This window comes from Rhinoderma darwinii, chromosome 2 (assembly GCF_050947455.1).
Source record: "Rhinoderma darwinii isolate aRhiDar2 chromosome 2, aRhiDar2.hap1, whole genome shotgun sequence".
NCBI classification, from domain to species: Eukaryota; Metazoa; Chordata; class Amphibia; order Anura; family Rhinodermatidae; genus Rhinoderma; species Rhinoderma darwinii.
The window spans coordinates 186,532,380-186,545,730 of record NC_134688.1 but is presented as its reverse complement, the minus strand read 5'-3'; the positions used below and the strand labels follow the sequence as shown (position 1 = coordinate 186,545,730).

Here is a 13,351-nt window from a genome sequence, read left to right as displayed (position 1 = left end):
TTTTAATATTTTTTTTTTAGTTCCTCTATGGGACTTAAAGACCTGATCTCCTAATCGCTTGTATAATACATTGCATTACTTCTGGTATTGCAATGTATTATGCCTGCCTGATAGGCAGCCTTTTAGGCCCTCATTCATGGGAGGCCTGGGGGCCATTATTAGCTCCCCAGCTGCCTTGGCAACTTATTAGCATCGGTGGGCTTCCAGAGGGAGCCCCTTTCCACTGTAAAACCTCTTAGGTGCTGTGGTCGCTATTGACTGCAGCATGTAAGGGGTAAAATGGCTGGGATCAGAGTTATCTCCGATCATGGCCGTTAGAGATGGGTGTCCGTTGTAGAATACAGCCAACAACCGAAAGTGGGGATGTGTGCACAGCTCATGTGCCCGCTCCATTAGTGGCCCGCTCACCGCAATGTACTATTACAGTGCAGGACAGTAAGGGGTTAAATTAAGCGAGGACTTACTTGTCTCTTTCTTCCTGGGATAAAGCCCTCCATATGATTAGATTTAGGCGCCTAGTATAAGACAAAAAGGGTGGATAGTGCACAGTGAAGATCATCAGCATGACACGAGTTAAACAAATATATTATACAGTTCAAAGGATAGTCAAATGAATGGTCGAATTAGTGATTTGCATTCCAAGTAAAAGGCAGCATCAGGACACATCTCGTATTGTAGCTATGGAATTATCATCTACATTAAGAGATGAGAAAACGACATCTTCTATCAGTCTCATAAATCTTTTCTGGGTCACGTGAGACACCAATATATGTAGAATCAGCTAGGACTCATGACCGTATTCCTTATGTATGAAGACCTTTGAATCACCCTGTATTTTATTACTTTTAAGTGAGGCTACATTTCTAAATATTCCTAGGTTAGCGGAGAGGCAGCATACAGTCATAAACAAGATGACCTCTGCTAAAGCCCTCTTCCCTGAGAGCTACCAAAAAGTAAACACTTACAGAAGCTCATCCCTAGCATTGGGAGTAGAAGAGATGGTGTTGTGTACCATCTTATGTGCCACCGTTACTTCTCCAAGTGAGTGGCATGCCTGCTTTCCACAACAGCGTGAAAATTTAGCCATGTCACCAATGGTGATTTTCCTTCAAAACTTAAGTAGCCAAAGTGTGCTACTGTGTATTTTAGAGATAATGTCAGCAAGAGTGACAACAGCAAGTGCATCCATATCGGTTGTCAATTTTGATTTCGCTTCTCATAAATTGATAGCTAACTCTCATTTTGTCACCAGGATCAATCCATAACAAAGTGACAGTTTAACACCACAAATTTGCACTTTCTGTTGTTTTGCAAAACTTGCCTCCACAACAAAACAGATAAATGACAATATCTCTCTTAGGCTTCGTTCACATCTGCCTCGGAACTTCATTCATGGATTCTGTCTAAGCTTTCCATTAGGGGAACCCATGAACGGAATCCAAACTGAAACAAGCGGAAACCATAGTTTTCCATTTGCATCACCATTGATTTCGCTGGTGACGGATCCGGTGCAAATGGTTCCCGTTTGTCACCGTTGTGTAATGGTTCCGTAGTTTTGACGGAATGAATACTGCAGGTCGACTATGGTATTGATTCCGTCAAAACTACGGAACCCTTGCACAACGGTGACAGAAACCATTAGCACCGGATCCGTGACAATTGAAATCAATGGTGATGCAAACGGAAAACCTACGGTTTGTTTCAGTTTCGATTCCATTCATGTGTTCCGCTGATGGAAAGATCAGACGGAACCCATGAACGGAGTCCCGACGCAGATGTGAACAAAGCCTAAGAAAACCAAATTTTTGAAGCTTTTCATGTTTTCCGGGTAATAAATAAATAAACATTTGTCCAGTTGTGCTGCTAAACATAGACCAGGTCACTTATGCATACATAGGAAAAGCATTCACAGTTGTCTTGTGAGGAAATTGAGCAAACATTAATTCTTTCACTACGTCCACATGTAGCGGATTTGCTGCAGATTTTTCGTACGGGATTGCAGACTAAAAATCCACAGCGGAACAGAGTTTGTGTGGACCCAATTTATATGTTGAGTAGATATTATACTTATTATAATGCAATATGTACCTTTCATATGACTTAATTGCTTCTTGGAGCTTTTCTTTGTAGTCTGAGAGGTTCACAGCTTGGGGATTAATTAACGTGATACGTTTTCTGTTTCCACTTATGTGAGCTAAAGGGAGCACCTGAAACAAGTAGAAGAGCCTATCATCATATACACTTATAAAATAGTCACAAGCTTTGGATCTTGCATAGTACTACACCTATATAGGCCTCAACACACTAGCGTGTATTCACATATCATATGAGATCCACCCATATTTATAAAAAATATGTGGTTTTGAGTAAAATTAGGCATAAAGCAATCTGCTAAACTGAACAAATAAGACTCTATTCACAATTCATACAGAAAGTAAACTGAAAAATTGTATAACTTTTTATTATACAAAGAATGACTTTTATTAGCTTAAACAGGAATTCCCTTTTAAGATCCATTTAAAACAGTTAACCCATGAATATTTGCTTTAAAAATTACTATTTGGGATACTCTGTCACAGTGCAAGCAGAGGGGGGTGTGAACCCATTTTTGTCACCAAGGAATTTGATGTGGAGCTAAATTGGGGAGCAGAGTCTAAGGGAACCCCTGGTAGTCACCCTTTAACAGGGATCTGGAGCTCTCTGGTGGGGAACCCCAGGTTGGTACCACCAGAGTAGTCTTCCTTGGTGACAGCCAACGTAACAGGTGAAGTGCCAGTAAGGGGGGTCTGGATTAGCAAAAGGTCAGGTTTGGCGGTAAGGTTCGTCACAGCTCACTAGCAAGGGGTCAGGGCAGGCAGCAGGCAAGGACAGTCAATATTACAGGCAAAAGGTCAAACAGAGATAATCCAGTAAACAAAATAGCAGGGATACTCTAGGAAATCTAGGAATTCCTAGGTATTAATGCTTTGACATAGTGCATAAAAGGAGGAGGACCCTTTATACCCAGGGAAAGCTGGGTGGAAATAATTTGGACCCAGAGCAGAGCATCGGCGGCATGGGCGGCCTCCAGATGTAGACCTGGGAGAAGAGGAGCAGCGCTGGCCAGAAGGGAGAAAACGACAGGAGAACGAAAGTATAAAATGCTGGCAATGGGGAGTAGAGGACAGGCGGGTAGCGGCCATTATACTATTAATGTTACGGTCTCATGTTAACTAAAATAGGAAATAAAAGGAGACACGGCGCCGCATAGTGCAAAGTAAAAGCAGGATGGGGCAGAGGAGCAATCTTGTTTAAGAAAACGCTCACCTAGCCCAAGGACACAAAGGTAATGGTGGTAATGAAGCTGCTGCTGCCAAGTCCAAATCACAACAAATGGGGTTTGTTGTCCCGAGAATATTTGTAAAAAAATATAAAAATAGGACCATCGGCGCTGCACGAAGAGACAGAAAATTGGACGACTTAGATGACCATCATGGCAATATTTAATGGAAGGGCTACGCGTTTCGACACCGAACTGGTGTCTTCATCAGGCCAGTATAAAGTTCCCCAAAGGTCTTTTTTGACCTTTGAGGGACAGACCATAGTAATAAAAAAATAAAAGTAAAGTAAAGTGCAAAAAAAATTAATAATAAATACACATAAATACCCATCCCAAAAAAAGTTCCGCTCCCGCCAATCATTGTTGTAACACTAGCGCTGACCCAATTACCCTAATATAGACATGTAATATATTAAAATTTACGGTAGACAATGACGATCACAAATAAAAGGTCTATTTTAGGGTAAAACGATGTTATTACCAAAAAAAAAAATAGCCGAATCGTAAAAAAGCTTATTTTTTTACTATTATTTTCAAACTTTATGAATAAAAATTCTAAAATAGCAAAAAGGATGTGTATAAAAATGATAAAAAAAGAAACCTGCATTGTCTACGGAAAAAACGTCGCAAAAATCACGTCGTTAGCCCAACAAATAAAAAAGGTATAGCCATTTAACTAACACGTGTTAAAAAGGGCTAAACGGTGTCTTGTCCTGAAGGCTCAAAATAGCCCGGTCCTGAACTGGTTAATGATCTCCATGACTACTGTTCTGGGCAGTTCTGGATTTTTCCTTGAGCCTATCTCTTTTCTCTATCTTTCTGCTATCAGATTTGGTTTAGTATTTATACCTGTTATTCTCACTCAGTCTTTGCTTGTGATTTTCCTTACCTTCTGGCGTCTTGATCAAGCTTCTGACTAAACCCCATACCTCTGACTTTAGGACTTTTTGAAATACTGGCCTTGGCTTGTCTCTCGTTAACTCCTTGTTTGCTCATTTGTATTATCTGCTCCCGGCTGGCTCCGACCTATGCTTTACCTGGTATCCACTTGCTTATTGATTTGGACTTTCTGTTTAACCTCTGGCTGTCTGGTTATCCTGTTTAGGGTCGTCTGCATTGCACCTCTTATCCAACATTGAACTCTGCTAAATAACCTGGGTTCTATGCAGCAAAAACCATCCCGCCTTTCGGTGGGCTCTGGCGAATACCATAGAATAGCCTTCAACTCTGTTGATCAAAGTTGTGGCGGATTTGAGGTTGCGGATTTATATGCACGCTCTCCCCCAGCAGTCACCAGCAGCCTTTGGGGAATCGCTCTCCTAACAATTCCATAACATATATTGTCATTTTTACAGGCATCTGTTAAGCCCTGCCACAGGCAGGGCTTAGCAGAGGCAGAGTCAAGGCAGTCCTGGGGGCCTTTATTAGGCCCCTGGGCTGCCATGACAACCATAGTCTCCCCCTGATCTCATTGCGGGGGGGAGATGAGCTGTCGGAGGGGGCCGCCCCCTTCTTTTCAATGCCTCAGATGCTGTGGTCGCAATTGACCACATCATATCAGGGGTTAAATAGCCAGGAATAGCGCGATCGCTGTTCCTGGCAGTTTGTCCCGGGTGTCGGCTGTAAAACACAGCCGACATTCGCAGCCTAAGGAACGCGCTCAGTGCGTGAGCACGCTCCATACATTCTCCCCCGCACTACGACGTACCAGACATGTAGTTTTGCAGGAAGGGGTTAAACAAGAAATAACCTGCGCTAGCGAACCAACCACACGACGTGTTCAGCACACGGATTCTTGTCAGCAGATGAGTATTCTAATGAGGGGTATAATGAATTAATCTCCTGAACCAGATCTAGTAATACACTCATGCTATCAAGCTTCTGAGCGCACATACTGGCCTGATGTTAATAAGGGGCTGCCATAGCAACTTAATATGGTTAACGGGAGATGAAATGACAAGGCAAGAAGCTTATAACTGGCTGTGATACTTTGTTGCCAAGAAAATAACCTTGTCACAAAATGGGAACTAGCAGCTGTTTGAGAATATGAAACAAAGCATAGAATTTATATAGGACTTCATTATTGAAATTATACAAGTAAATTTTAAATTGACATCAGTATGCATCAGTTTTTCAGGCTGTCACCCAATGCATATGTATTAAATTACATATGTCAGATGAAGCAAAACAAAACAACTGGCTGACTCCGCATGACCTGGACATTTGACGTCAGTTGGAGTCCTATGTAATAAATAGGATTCTTCTGAGCTTCTCCTGAGGTCTGAAGAATCTGCTATGTCCTCCCTTGAATGCTTTTAACTTTTTGCTGAATGCCACAATAAAAGAAAAATACAACCACATGGGTGAGTGCCGTAATTTCACTTTCCTCACTACTTGTTACATAAAAGATTGCTTCTACTGTTTTTTACTGAGCACCACCCAAGGTTTTGATAAGAAACTCCTGTTTCATTTGCTCTATATATCTGTTCCCAACCTCAAAGACTGACTAGAAGTGCCAACTTTCTTCTACCGTGCCAGACCCATCATTAAATGTTTGTTTTGTGGCTTCCATTTATAATAGAAGACACAATGCAGTGTCATATCCGACGTACGGCAGGCAGACCCCATTGACTTACAAAGCGGTCCAGCGACAGAGGCTAAGAATGGAGATTCCAACACAAGTGTGAACACAGCCATAATTAGATAATGAAAAAGAAAAACACAAGTGTAAACAGCTCCTCTTATCTAATAAACTAGCTTGGACTCAGGAAACTATAGTTTTCACCAAAAATATAACTGAGGAATGCATAACACCCTTTGACCAACCTTATTAAAGCACATGGCAGGCAAATAAACTAAAAGTGTCGTTGAAACAAAAATAGCAATATTGAAACATTTAAATCAACACGGCGCAATAAAATTTTACAAAGCACTCTCTAAGGCTATGTTCACATTTGCGTTCAGAATTTCCGTTGCTCCGCTCCGTCATAGGAGCAGAGCAAGGAAAATATCAGGTGCATAACGGAAACCACCGGCGGCCAACAGAACCCATTGACTCTAATTGGTTCAAGGAGATTCAACAGCTGACACCCCAGCATATAGGTGAGTCTGAAACACACGGTCATCACTTCTCTTGCCATGACTAAGAACGCAGACTGCGTTCAAAACACGTAGGCTCGGGTATACACCCTGACTACTCCTGCCTTGGGACTGCGTCTCCCTTTCGATTTTAATGATTTCTCCAATAAACATGGGACCTGCTTTTCCCTTTTAACTACTATCAGCGCTGGATCATCCTTTCTTCTATTTTTCTAATTGGTTCAGTCGGGTTTCCATCGGGGTGCTTTGGTTTTTGCCGGAAACAATAGCGCAGCATGCTGCGCTACTGTTTCCGGTAACTTCCACTGGATCTGAGACAGAGGCTCTTAATTGCCTCCATTGCAGATGAGAACGAGACCTCATCTATCACCAAGACAAACATAACTTGCTTATTGGTTTCTGGCTGTCATATTGTGTTCACAAATCAAACTATTCTCACAGCAGGAAGCAAAATTTATTCACACTGCCATCAGATGCTCTGTCCTTTGGAGCCTTTGTTGGATGCACTGGCGATTGTGGCGGAAGCATAGTGCATGCAGCGCAATTCTCCTTGGAAAAACAATGGAAAGCACGCCGAAACCCAATGGACCCTTTTGTAAGTCAACAGGGTCCATCGAGAGGCTGTGGTATACGTTGTAAAATGGATCCAGCTGAGCAATGTAGCTTCCATTGTGAACGAAAGCCGCAACGATAATGTGAATATAGCCTTTGCACCACGGTGCATCTGAGGAGGGTAAGCTCCTCTATGGGAAGAGAGATAGACAACTGTAACACAATAGCCATATGTCAACTATAGGGAACAAGAAGTGACTTTGAGGATCACTCAGTGACAATAACAGATAACACGTAATGATGGAGATATGATGTGTTCGTCTGATACATGCAAGACCAGGACCGCACCGTCCATGAGGCGAGATGAGCATCTCGTCTCAGGCGGTGCCCTGCTGTCTCTCTGAGGGGGCCACTAAAACCAGCCACCGCCGCCACCCCCACCTGCACTATAATTGTACCTGCGTCTATGGGAGACAGCTACAATTACATGCATAAGCGCTGAATGGCGGGACACGTTCCGTGCCCCGGTATTCAGAGCCTTTCACTGACGTAAGCGGTGAGCGCCACTTGCGTCATTGAATGACAGGGCAAGGCAGCCTGCCTATCAGCGCCTTTCAACGACGCAACGTTGAAAGGCGCTGATTGGCCGGGAGAGTGACTCAGCACCTTTTGATGACGCAAGTGGCGTGATGACATCATCGCGCCGCTTGCGTCATTGAATGACCGAGCAAGGCAGGCTGCCAATCAGCGCTTTTCAACAACGCAACATTGAAAGGCGCTGATTGTCCGGGCAGAATGAATTGCGCTGCCACTGAGCGCCGTGTCGTTCAGCCCCAGAAGACCTGCATTGCAAAAAGATGGTACAGGTACGGAATTAGGTGAATATGTAAATCTTTGTTTTTTTCTGCTAAAAGTATGAGGGGCTATATGTGCAGCACTATCTACAGGGGGTAGGGCTGTATGTGGGGGCTATATGTGCAGCACTATCTACAGGGGGTAGGGCTGTATGTGGGGGCTATATGTGCAGCACTATCTACATGGGGGTAGGGCTGCATGTGGGGGCTATATGAGGAGAATTATCTACAGTGGGGCTATATGTGGAGCACTATCTACAGGGGGTAGGGCTATATGTGGGGGCTATATGAGGAGCACTATCTAAAGGGGGGCTGTATGTGGAGCACTATCTACAGGGGGTGGGGGCTATATGTGGAACACTATCTACAGGGTGGGGCTGTATGTGTGGGCTATATGTGGAGCACTATCTACAGGAGGGCTGTATGTGAGGGCTATATGTGGTGCAGAAATGTTTGAAAAGTGAGAAGCTCAAGACATCTGAGTGGAAAACTGCTGAAATGGGCCATGGCCGGGAGAAGTCATCATAGAGATCTGGACTGGATGGTGAGTCACTTAACATAAATATTTATTCTGCCTCTAATCAGTAATGTAGTCACTGTATAATCTGCAGCAAGAGGATGTTTTTTTTTTTTTGTGAGGCTGCTAGTGGTGTAGAACAGCCTGGAGGGGAGGGGGGGGCGCCATTTCAATTGTCGCCTCAGGCAGCAAAAAAGATATTCGGTACTGTGCAAGACAGTATATGGCTTGTATTCAGCTCTCCAAGGGGAGCTAATGGGAGAAGAAGGGGCAGCAGAGCGCCTCAGGAGACAATGCATATGTACAGAATGTTTTCACACAATGTTTCAGATATCAAAATGGTCTAAAATATTCAAAATCAGCAGCAGAAAAAATATGAATCGGTATGCATTCTATGCATGTATTAGAGAATTAGTTTTTTTTTCACGCTCACCACACATTACTATTATGAGAATACACAGTAGTATCATAGTTTTCACTGCATCCAAATCATTCTCAAAAACACCACTCACATCTGAGGCAATAGAAAGATCTATGGTGTTATACCCTTAATGATAAATAATACATTTTTCTGTATATCTCTATAAAGATTTGATTTTTCATCAATTTTCTCTGTGTAATTCACATCCATCCAAATGTGTTCCCTTTTTTAATTTCAATATGGATAATATTCAGTAGGTGTACACTAAGTGATAGTTATAGATATATGCAGTATAGACTGAAGGGTTAAAAATGGTTTTGTACAAAATTAACCTTGAGGATTTTGTTTCATAACAGAAAATAATCTGCAAAAAGATGACCATGACTATAAAACAATAGAATTATTACTGCAATGGACATATTGTTAATTCCAATTGAACATGGCATTACAGAGAACATAATGTCATGTCAGCTCCACACTGCCCCTTAGTGGTAACAAAAGAAAAGGCTATATACCCCTGATTCTTGGACCACTCGTATAATAAAATGCCAACTTTATTTCTATACAATTAAAAAAAATATATACAAAATAAAAATACAATTATTCAACATTTTCCCTGTTTGCACTATAGGCTGATTTACCAGAGATTTACATATATATGATTCCAGTAAAGTTTGAAAACTTACACTATGCATGTAATTACTCCTCCATAAGAAACTATTTGTGAATTCTATTTATTAATATGATTATTTAAAGTGTAACTAAACCTTCCACAAACTTCTGACATGTCATAGTAATATGGCAGAAGTTTTGATCGGTGTGGGTCTGAGCACTGAGACCCCCACCGATCGCTAGAACAAAGCTTCAGAAGCACTCGGGTGAGCGCTGAGCCGCTTGGTCTGTTGTGATCAGCTTGTTTCGTAAAGCCGATGTAGCGGTGTACGGGTCCATAGACTTTCTATTGAGTCCGTACACTTCGGCATTCCGAGAAAAGCCGATCAGAAACCAAGTTGCTCAGAGCTCATCCAAGCGCTTCTGCCGCTTCGTTCTAGCGATCGGTGGGGGTCCCAGTACTCGGACCCCCAGCGATCAAAACTTCTGACTTGTCACTATGATATGTCAGAAGTTGTTAAAAGTTTAGTTACCCTTTAAATATATTGAAATAGTCTAGAAAGATGGCAAAGCTTAAAGAGTAACTCCAACCGCAATTTTCCAATGTACTCCCCCTTATTCTTACCTGGAATCTCAGCAGTCACTAAGAAAAAAACTGTAAGCTGATAACAAGACTGAACTGTACTTTAACTTTCTAACTCTTTTTCCTAATTTCCTCTGTACAGTGGCCTAGAGTTCAGTCATCACCATGATCACATCTCCCTGCCAGTTGGCACTGTTAGGTAAAGACGCAAAGTGCGGACACGTAAGGGCACGTTCAGAGGTGGAAGAATTTTTCCGCTGCAAATGTTGGTGCAGATTTGGGGCAATTACACAACGAAACTGCACCAACATTTGCATATTTGAGAGGTAATTCAGACGTTGCAGATATCACAGCAGACTTGCCACAGATTTCAGTTTTTGCATTGCAAAGGCTGAAATACGCAGTGAAATTCCACTTCTTCTCCGCAACGTCATGAGCATGCTGCGGAGGGAAAATTCTGCACTGCAGCCTAATTTCCACACAGTTATTTTCTGCAACGTCTGAACTAACTTTCCTAAAAATGTATAGAAACAAATGTAAAAAACGGCTGCTGCAGAATTCCACTGTGGACTGTCCGCAGGGGAATTCAACAGCAATTCCGCCACGTGTGAATGTGCCCTAATTGTTTTCTCTCTTAGATCAGTATTATATGGAGTCAGTCTTGAATACTAAACTTCTTATGCACCAAGTGCTCTTACCTCATCAAACACTTTAGAAACAACATGCTTATCAAGAATTGGGATATATTTAGCAGAGTGTGGAACAGTTGTTGGCGCCAGGGAATCCATAATAGTGAGCCTCTTTGCAGCCAGTCCATGGGTCTTCAGCCAGCGAAATGAAGAAATGTCCAGAGAACTGAAATATTATTAACAATGATATACTGAATGTATAAAATAAAATAATCAAGAAGAGCTCCTTTAAGAGCACCCTTACTTTTTAGGCAGTTTCTTCACTTTTGATTGAACTTTGCTGCCATCTATAAGGTTCAGCTCTATAATGAAAACACAAAGATGTATTTTTATAGGAATCTTATAATTGCTATATAGTTACATATATCAATTGTGTGAGCTATAGCTACTAATGTTATTTTACTACAGATCATCAGCAGAAAACATTCAATACTATATAAAGGGGCACTTCATAAAACTATAACAATATGAATATATTTAGTACAGGTGAAAAAAGGAATTTACTTAAATAAACATCACAATTCTAAAATTGACTTATGAAGACAGAACCAGCAGGAGATCTATATTAAAGCCGCTTTGGTGTATTTAAAAAAAATGTATCAGATTATCAGGTTGAAGTTACAGACAGCCCATTTGAAGAGCATCTCTGCTTAAGTCCCTACTACAACACTTCCTGCCGCAATACTCTGGCAGCTCATTTTTATCATCAGGGGCACTTAGAGTCTTCACAACCAAACAAACGCTTGTTTTTATTTTTCTAGCACAAACTACAAATTGAATGAATTGTTGCCTCTCTGGAATCTGATCTCATGTTTTCTTAAGATATTAAAAATAATCGAAAGCGCAAACCTGCCTTTTAAAGGCTATATGTGAACGTGTACTCACAGTTGAATAAGTAAAATACTTTCTTGAACATTCCAAGCAGAAATATGCAGAGTAGGAGGGTTTCTAGGATCCCAATATGTCTGGGGCACACTGGAGGACCACTAGTGAGCATAGTGTGGCGCACAAAATCTGTTTAATAAAAAGTCCCCTTTTATAGCCCCACCACAAATAATTTGGTTATTGCTCCAACACCCCTTAATCCTGATAAGATTCTTGGATCTACAAATAACTGCTGGAAAAAAATATGAGGACCTCAAATAAATACTTAAAACATTTTAGTCAATATCCTTTAAACCCATTAGGTGAATACATACGTACACAATACATACATAATAAAAAAAAAGCATGAATACTAAAATATAAGAGGGTTCATGTATCTTAAAATGTAAAGAATAAATATTATCCTATGTACATCTCACTATTTCAGGAGTATGCTCTTTCATATACAGAACATAAAGTAAGTTGATGGATTAATAGTTAAAAATGGGGTCTTGAATTCCCTGCTACTGCCCTGTTGTATGATCTGATCACTATAATTTGTAGGGAGAGTGGTTCTGATAATAATATATTAAGGGATTGTAATTTGTGCAGAAGGAGGTTCAACAATGCTAAATCTAATTTGAAGGGGTTGTCTAGTTTAGAAACCCCATTTTGAAGTATTCTTCTTGGTAAATTCTGGGCTAACAGAAGGGGTTTGCCATTCCGGACCATAATCTATTAGCCATAGTTGAGCGTGGTTAAAAAAAACAGTCTCTCACCCTTGAGGACATCTATGTTTTATAGGTTTTCAATAGGAACGGTGTAATGCTTAGTTTCTCCTCTGGTGGCGCTGCAGAAAACTTAAACCTTTGCTCCTGGGTTCCCACACAGAATACAGATGATTGCTGGAGATCCCATCATCAGGATATCCTGTGATTATCTTATTGTTGATGGACCCATCTAACAAAAAGGGATTGTACAAAGCGGACAACCCCCTCCAATTTGTACTGTACAATAGAATGTGGTTTTACTCAGGCCCAGTTCACAAGCAATACTATTTAACAATATACAAATTACATATGGTTGACGTCTTCTCTGATGGTACTGTAGTTGTTCTCATTTTCATATTGTTTGATTAAACTGTTGTTTTTGTCTGCCATTAATGCTGTACATAATTAATCTAGTGGAATGGTATTATACTCACGTTTAATTGATGTTTATTTGATCTTATCAGTAAGAATGATCAAAAATCTCGGAATCCGTGTTTGAGGCTAGAGCATGCATGTATAACACTATTTCAATGACTAGGTACTTATTTTGGTATGAATTATGTATGTACGTCAGTTGTATTTTCACACAAAGTTACCTTTAAGCACAGATGCTGTTTTCTTGTCCATGTTAAGAAACAACTCTTTAGTCTCGGGTGGTATATGTAAATTCATTATACTCTCAGACAATCTCACTCCATGGCTCAGAGCCCTGAGCAGGCTAGACCTTGTATGTTCTTAGTGGTGCCAAGATAGAGAAATATTAAAATATCAATTAAATAAAAATATCTATGAGATCTATACTACATACATGTAGTTGAAGATAACATAATAGTCACAGTAGATATGCAGACAGACTGTTTTACAAGTGATATGAATATTAAAATATATTAATAATAAAGCACAATATACCATTTGTTTAATGCCCTAAGAAATACGTATAGTCAGCCAGTCCACGAAAAATATATATTTAATAAGGATGTGGGCAATACTGTCAACAACGTGTTTTTGAAATAAAGACACAAAATTAAAGGAATTGTCCCACCACCAGTGGCGTAGCTATAGGGGTCACAG

General features: G+C 40.8%; 1 protein-coding gene across 3 annotated transcripts in view; it reads right to left on the bottom strand.

Moving 5' to 3' along the window:
• Positions 1 to 13,351, bottom strand: part of VWA3B (von Willebrand factor A domain containing 3B) — a 164,688-nt gene that overhangs the window by 97,520 nt on the left and 53,817 nt on the right. For all 3 annotated transcript variants that reach the window (XM_075852598.1, XM_075852599.1, XM_075852601.1), the window contains exons 17-21: positions 12,877 to 13,014; positions 10,891 to 10,948; positions 10,656 to 10,812; positions 2,089 to 2,207; positions 465 to 515 (exon numbers count right to left, since the gene is read on the bottom strand). In XM_075852598.1, the coding sequence (XP_075708713.1) occupies positions 465 to 515; positions 2,089 to 2,207; positions 10,656 to 10,812; positions 10,891 to 10,948; positions 12,877 to 13,014 (523 nt within the window). The remainder of the gene's footprint in view (positions 1 to 464; positions 516 to 2,088; positions 2,208 to 10,655; positions 10,813 to 10,890; positions 10,949 to 12,876; positions 13,015 to 13,351) is intronic.